Source organism: Corapipo altera, unplaced genomic scaffold, assembly GCF_003945725.1.
Source record: "Corapipo altera isolate COAL_440 unplaced genomic scaffold, ASM394572v1 0, whole genome shotgun sequence".
Lineage (NCBI taxonomy): Eukaryota > Metazoa > Chordata > Aves > Passeriformes > Pipridae > Corapipo > Corapipo altera.
Window position 1 is genome coordinate 14,258,850 of NW_020884872.1, and position 8,011 is coordinate 14,266,860.

The window sequence follows — 8,011 nt, forward strand, 5'->3', positions numbered from 1 at the left end:
TCTTCTCCACACAACAGAAAAGGTATAATACAAAAGTACAGCACTTCGCATTTGACTATATTAAAATAATACACTTCAGCTGAATATAGTTTAATTAAGGCCTACTCTGGTACACTCCTGTGTTAATTAACAGTTTACTTGGAAATTCCCACCATATGGTACTGTAGCAGATGTTAATCATGTAAGGCCAAACACTTTGAAATTACTGTTGTAGGCACTTCATCTGAGGTACCAAAAGCTCTAAATTTCTACTTAAAGGATAAACTGGAAATGCCAAGCACCCAACATGATCACATCCACAGCTATTATCTCAAAGATAATATTATTTGGCAGATAAGCAGCACAAAATGGGCTAGATTTTTAAGCCTCCAGTACACTAAAATGACTTGCTATAGACAATACACAACTCCCTTTGCAAAAGAAAAATGCCTGCATTGGAAAACTCAAGGAAAAATGTTTCCTCTATTACCTATCTAACCCCCATATACAGCGAGGGAAAAATGTGCATATGAGTGGACGCTCATTCAGCATTCCAGATCTTCAGTGCACCAGACTAGTGGATGTGTCTTCCAGACCTTCATATCCTTTAACTTCAGGAAAGAAGTATTATGAGGAACAGCAGACACTTTCTCTCGTACAGCCAGCTATTTTAAATCTAAGAGCAAATATCCTGCTAGGTCCAACAGTCCCACAACAAGAAATTAAAAGTTCCTTGATAGCGCCACAAGCAGGTTTATATGGCAGATGATTTCTTTTGCATTTTGACTGTAATATGAGCCTAATATTGGGCTCCAAATTTTCAACTGGAAAAAAACAAATTCATCTCTGTTTCCTTATTTCATCTTTTTGGAGAAAGCACATGCGTTTGAAAAGCTGGGAGAGATCAGTGAAGAAAACGTGGTTATTTCAGGATTTCCCAACACAGCCCTTACAGACTGGATTTTTTAATAAGGTATTTGGGAACCCTTATCCTACAGTATTTGTCTTGATAATCATTCAGCTTCTAAACTGAAGGTTTAAAGTATTCATTAAGTAAATTATTTAAGCAATAACTGTGATAGTAGCACAGTTTTGTTTTATTTGGAGCTAGAAATCTGAAGTTGTTATTCTGCTGAAGGTGTCTGCTATAGGTGATCCTCAGTACAGTTACAATTTAATGAGGATATAGTAACTTCTTGGGAAAAAAAAAAAAAAAAACAAAACAGCAGTTACATAGAATGGAAACCTTGAGGAATGAGCTCTCTCTTTCTCCTGGTTGCATACCTTTGAATACAAGCCTTTATACAGAGAAATTTCTCAGGAAACATTTTTTCCCTATTACTCTGGAAACTGGTAACAAATATTACTACTTGACTCTGGGAAATACAGTACAGTCAAATGCTACAGTAACTTCGCTGAGGTTAAATGGCTATCTACACTTCTAAGGATCAGATAGAAAGGCTAGACCATTTGCCAGTTTGGGTTTTAGAATAAAACTGCCTGGTTTATTATTGCTGTAGTGCTAAAAGACAACTACTTGCAAAGATTCTAAAAATACATCTGTATATATATTTCAAACCTCTCATCTGAAAAGCGAGCTGGTTTATATTGCTGCCTTGCAAAACTGTTGACACCCATACACCAGAAAAGGCATTTGTAAATTGCTTGGTTTAATCCTGCAGTGTGCAAATAAATCTGAATAAGATCAAAATACAGAGCTTTGCCGAACTGTTGCAAAAAACCACTTGAGAAAACATATTGTGAGGCCATATTTAAACCAACAGATGTTTCAGAAACAGAACAATATGTTCACACAAAATAAAGGTGTAAATGGGCAGTGCTAAAAGAGCTTCACAACTAAGCACATCAATTTCAGCAGCAACTGAGATCACCTCATCTAGGAAAGCTCCCTCCTAAAAAGAACATAAATTTAGAAATGAATTCTCATGTTATGTTTAAAATTTGGCTGCATGAATTATTTGCAGAGTGGTTGCTTATGTAACATCGCCTTTGCTATGGCAACACCCGGCTGTTAGGCTTTGACACATCCCAGTTGCAACTGCAGTTTCATTTGTGCTGATAAACAATGGCAGGAGAGGTTTTCTAATCACAAACTGAGATGCTCTAAAACACATCACCGTGACTGATGTGGTGGCCACTGATACTGCTAAAACTCCTGATGTCGGAAGGGCAAGCAAAAAGTGAGACCCACAGGAAAAATAAACAAACTAAAGAGAGAGGTCTCCCAACACCACTTTCGATACAGTTTTAAAACTGCAGTCCTTAGAACCAAAGTTTGGAATAGCCCTCTTTGTACAAACTCCCCTCTCCAAAAAGTCGCCCAATTTGTCTCACTGAAAGTTTTGTTACTTTCTTACAAAGAAAAAAGTGTTTTAATGCTGACAAATTGTAGAACACCTGATCTATTCAACATATGGCACTTAGCAATGACTATTCAAGTTGATGACTATTCTGAAGCTCATCAGTCACCTACACACACTTGACAAGAAATGAAAGTTTCAGAATCCAAGCGTTTTTCATACTCTTAAATATCCAGCTTTTGTCTCCCTGAGACAGCTCAGCCTTTTCTGTATTATTTCTAATAGTCACAATTTTTAAGGGCCCTGCCAAAATCAATATGAAGAGAAGTAGCAAAAAAAGAACCTTTAACTCAACAGACCATTAGAAAAAAAAATAAAAAAGATGGACAAAATTGAAATCCCTAAATGAGGTACATACTTATGTGGAAGCACTCCCCCTCTCTACCATAATGTAGGTACTCACAGGCCTTTGTAGCACTGTAGTCCATCCTACACTCCAGAAAAAGCTCCCTTCTAACCTCAGTCCATATCAGTCTTCTTCAGAGAAAGCCAAGGCCAAAAATCAGGTAGGTTTGATAGTAACCCTGAATACAGGAGTCACTCTTACTATTTTTAAGACCTAAACCCATTTGCTAGATCCCAACGCTGCGAGAGAATTTGTGACTTCACGGATGAGCTTCCCCGTTGCTAACTAATGGTTCAGGAGCTGTGGCAGAACCTGGGTGCTGCTACAGCAGTCCTAGGGCTCTGCACATGCACAAACAGGAGTAAAAGGATCCCCATGGCAACTTTTTTTTTTTAAATCATTATTAAGTATTGGAGTATTTAGTTTCAGAGCATTCCCACAGTGTCTTGCTTTTTCTTGATGAATAACACATAATTCCCATTACACCAAGTGGAGCACAGTTGTTGGCAGCACACAATGACTCTGTGCAAACTCACATGCTACTGAAAACGGACATGAACTTCAGCACATGAAGAGCAGAGAGGAACTCAGTTCTCAAACCCATGCAGTATTAAATCATCCAAATGGAGAGCTTTTGCACTCTGCTTTCACTTTGCTAGCACATTCATGATTCTCCTTCTCTTCCCCTAGTCCTCCTAAAGATTTACATCCTTCTAAATGCTGGTAGAGTAGAATTTATAAAGGCAAAAAAACCCCACTTCTTAGCATAAGAAGCCTTTAAGAGCAGCTCTGTGCCTCAGATGTCAGCTTCTTGAGTATGACTACCATTACAACTGTTTAAGCTGTATGAGCTTAGTATAAGCTCTATGAGCTGTCATTCAGCAAACAAAAAATAAATATTTAAGCTTTGTTACATAAAATATTATTGATTTTTTTCAGGTAAATTGCCTTTTGGAACAGATTCTGCCACTGAGAAATTGATAGTGAAGTAAAACTAGAATATTGTTAAAAGCAGCCTTCTCAAAATACAGCCATTATAAATAACTTCAGACCAAAGAAGTTAAATTAGAAGACTCAGTTAAAAACATCCTAATGTTTGGTAAGTAATTGCATGTCTTTGAGTCTTCTCAGAGCCTCAGAAATCTAAAACACATCTGACATGTTCCCTTCCTGAGTCAGTGAAAGCCATGATGTTTGACGAAGCTTGCCTATGGAACATGGCAGTGGAATCCACACATGTCCTCCAAAGGGGAGGCAGAGGAGGTGATTGACACATTTTCAGCTCACTGATCCATACAGGACCTTTAAAATTAGTACTAAATGTATGAAAATAATACATGGTTTGAATCAATTTAAATATTCATTTTATCCTCCACATACAATATGCCATCCCAGAGAGATGAGCTAATCCTACTCTTTTTCCAGCTCTATGGCAGTAATCTTCTGTCTGTGGGTTCACAAACATATACTGACATCGGCTCCACTCACTTTGTCCTTTTCATTTGCCAAGTTTAACTGGTTCTTTGGTCCTCAACTCATCATACACATATTCACAGTTAAAATTTAGGCAGTCACTTATTTGCATAACCAATTCCAGGCACAACTCTCTATCTCAGCAGCATTGGAGTTAGGCCATTAAAAGGGTCCACAGACCAACTGTGTATATCAAGGAATTAAAAACTGAGAAGATACTGGAGAAACTGCATTTATTCCATGAATACCCATAGTCTTGAGACTGTTCTTTATTCAGCCATCCAACCCAGAGCTTGGCACTTTCATCTAACCCTTCTGAGTGGAAATATTTTGCCTGTCTTCATTTCTCACATGTTGTAATATCAGGCCCGATGCTTTATCACTACTCTGAACAAAATGCCACTGAGGTAATGGCTCTTTTGACTAAATAAAGAATTCCAGACGGGGCCTTTTATTGCAAATGTTCAGGTCATACCAACAAGACCATCACAAAAACACTGAGAGCAATAAAATCTAAAGTGTTTCATTTCCTTACTTTCAGATAACTGTAAACAATGTTAAACAGTAGGATTTTCCTTTTTCAGGAAAGATTTTGCTTTGAACATTGAAATCTATTTTGAAGAATGCTCTTTACAGAGCTGATCCAAGCAGGCATATGACATAGTAGGACACTTACTTCAAGGAAGAGGTTAAAACCAAGTTCAACATTTATAATTCTGTTTAATAACCTCAGTAAGTCATCAAAATATTCTTGCATTTTGAAGTTTAATGTAATTTATGCAAAGCAGCCTTGACTGCCCCTAATGCAAAGATCTCTAATGCAGTCCCTCCAAAGTTCTCATGACAGAGACACATTCATGTTTTGCTCATCAAGCTGTCTAGGGTACCTCTTAAAACACAAACTATTTTTGAGACTTTCAGAAACATAATTTGCTGGAGACAATGCATTTAAAGCAGCAGAAGAACATCTTTTCATGCAGATTTCAATAGCAATGTTTGCAAATGATAAGCGAGAAAAACAAAGTTGTTGCAGCAAGGACCACCTGCCCTTATTCACTACCACCCTTACTCCAAACTCAGCAATGTGTGACCTGCCCACAGCTGCTGGTCATTTTAATTCCAAGCTAAAGTTCTGAAATAGAGTGGCTATCTAAGTGGTTTTCATCCAACAGTGCTAGAGAGAGGCAGGTGCTTTACCTCTTTGCACAACCTAAATGAAGGTTCATCTACACAGAATACCAAATGAAGAAATGAAAGCTTGAAGCAACATATATGTGTTCACCCAGTAAAAGTGAAAGTAGCCCAGACAAACAATTGAGCACTCACACCAAAAAAAGAGGTTAAACACTAAAAAGCAACCTTTGTAATCCAGAAAGAAAGCACAACTACAACAACTGCTTTTTTTTTTTTTTGTAAAGTTCACATGATTATTTTTAAAAGATCTACAGGTCTAAGTGTTAGTCACAGGTTTCTAACCACAAACCCTTATCCAGCCACACGATTTTTAATATTATCATTTAGTCAGCCTGTTCTTTTAAAATTACTGATTTTATATTGATGTAATACAAAAGCAGAGTATGCAATGCACTTCACCTGTCATTTATAAAAAGTATTTAATGTATTACATTTTTGAAGTATTTAAAAAATGCATTATCTGCAAATTCATTACTTTTTATGCATTCCCAAAACATGGGGAACATATCTCAGACATTGATTAGGAAAAAGTTCTACACACTCTTTTTTTTTTCTTTTTCCATGGGTAAAAATGTTGGAAGCTAAATAGCTGTAAAAAAACGTTTAGAAGTTGAAAAGGGTTTGCTTTTAACACTGATCATCTATAGCTCCTTCAAGTTTTTTATTAATATTTACTAATTTCTTAGGATATGAAGCATCACATCATTCTTTATTATTATTATTATTCTGTGGATTGAGAATGCTTCAGAAACAGCAAACTTATGTATGTTGAATACAATTGTAACATAACAGCTATAAATGCCAGGATCAAATAACTGAAAACATATGCTATATGCCTGAAATTTTAAGGATGATGAAACTGTCATATTAGTAGCACACTGCATGTTATAAAGAACTCCCACAATGTAGCAGTTGTTCAAAAGTTGTACCCATCCGGTCATTCTATCTTTATAAAAAGATATATAATACTAGATGGTGATTTATTCAAAACACAGCTGCAGCCTAACTTAAAGGTAATAATAATAATAAAAAAAAAAAACCGCCCCCCCCCCCAAAAAAAAGACCCTTTTAAATTACAGCGTTAAAGCCATGTCGGTGCACGCAGAATAAAAGAACAGCATTTCCAGAAAGTCGAAATTTTATTCTTATTAGACTTTATTTGGGGGGAGGACAGGTGAGAGAGCGGGAGAAGAGGAGCAGCGGTAGAATCATGCTCAGCCGAACGGACTCTTCCGTGCTCCCTTCAGAGATCTCGAAATGTCGCCTCCGGGATGGGGACGGGGACCCCCCGAAGCGCGGTGCCCCGGCCGGAGGGGGCTCTGGGCGCCCCTCTCCCAGCAAGGCGGTTCCATGGCAGCGGGGGCGGAGGGGGCGGGAGCCCCGGCAAACCCGAGAGGGCAGACCGACCCTTCGGCCCCACCGCCTGCGGAGCCCCCCCGCCCTTCCCCATCGCGGGGAGAGCCTGCAGCCGCGTCCCTCCCGTGTCCCCTCCGCTGTGCCCCCGCACTGGCGAGCGCCGCACGTTCTGCTGAACTTTCATTTGCGAGTCATTTCGCGCCGCACCCGGCGGGATCAGCCGGACACGCTCCTCCCGTCCCCCGCCGCTGCGGGGGCGGCTCCATCGCCACACCGGGGTCGCCGCGCGGGAGCACACCGGGCTCCCCCGGGCACGGCATCGCCCCCAGCCCCCTCCCCGGCTTCATGGGCCGCCCAGGGTCGCCAGCCGCCCCACGGGGAAGGGGGGAGCGCAACCCCAGGCCCCCTCGCCCCGACCCCGGCCACCTCCATTTCCAAGCCCAGCTACAGCGTGGGGGGGAGCCAGCGGTGCCGGGAGGCGGGATCCCGGCGCGGGGGAAGCCGCGGAGCTCCCCGCACCTGCGGGGCGGGGGTCGGGGGGGTGATGGGAGAGGGGACCGCGCAGCCCCGGCGCCGCTCCTCACCTTTCATCCAGTCGACGACCTGGCTCGGCGACCACTTACTGACGGGCTCCATGATGAGGGCCATGGGCGGCTCGGGGGCGCGGGGCTCGGGCGGCCGCCGCTCTCCGGGCTCGGGGCGAGGTTTGTGCGGGGCGGAGGGACCGCGCTGCCCGGGACCCCGGCGGCGGCGGGAGGAGAGAGCCGCTATATCCCCGGTTGCCTCCGCTCCGCTCGCTCGCTCGCCGCCTCTGTGCCTCTCTGGGGATTTCAGTTCATGTTGCCGGCTCGGCGGGGAGGGGGAGGAGGAGGAGGAAGGGGGAGGAGAGGGCGGCACGCTCCGACGCCTCCCGCCCCCGCGGACCCGCGGGCAGCGGCGGCGGCTGCCGGCCCCGCCGAGAGGTCGGTCCCCGTGCGGCGGCGGAGCGGCGAGCGGGGCGCTTGGTCCGAGCTGCCGGCTCCGGTGCCCTGCGGCTCCCCCGGCTTCTCCGCGGCCGCGGCTGCCGCGCCGGTGTCTTTTTCTCCTGGCGGAAATGACGAGGCGGCTCCTGCCACCCGAAAATATCTCCAAGTGAAATGGGAAGCGACACCCGACGGCCGCCCGGGGCGGGGGAGCGGGGGGGAGCGGGGATGACTCGCAAGGTGCCGCGGCCGGCGGGAGGGGGGTCTGAGGCGGCGGCAGCGCCGAGCACCTGCTCCCGGCGGGCCGGGGCAGCGGGGGT

The 8,011-nt window shown here is 43.7% G+C and overlaps 1 protein-coding gene across 6 annotated transcripts in view; it reads right to left on the reverse strand.

Annotated features, from left to right (window-relative positions):
• The window catches only part of CNKSR2 (connector enhancer of kinase suppressor of Ras 2), a 206,728-nt gene extending 199,035 nt beyond the window's left edge, over positions 1-7,693 (reverse strand). For all 6 annotated transcript variants that reach the window (XM_027637473.1, XM_027637464.1, XM_027637456.1 and 3 more), the window contains exon 1: positions 7,314-7,693. In XM_027637473.1, the coding sequence (XP_027493274.1) occupies positions 7,314-7,377 (64 nt within the window). In that variant the 5' untranslated portion in view covers positions 7,378-7,693. The remainder of the gene's footprint in view (positions 1-7,313) is intronic.
• Between the last annotated feature and the right edge of the window lie 318 nt (positions 7,694-8,011).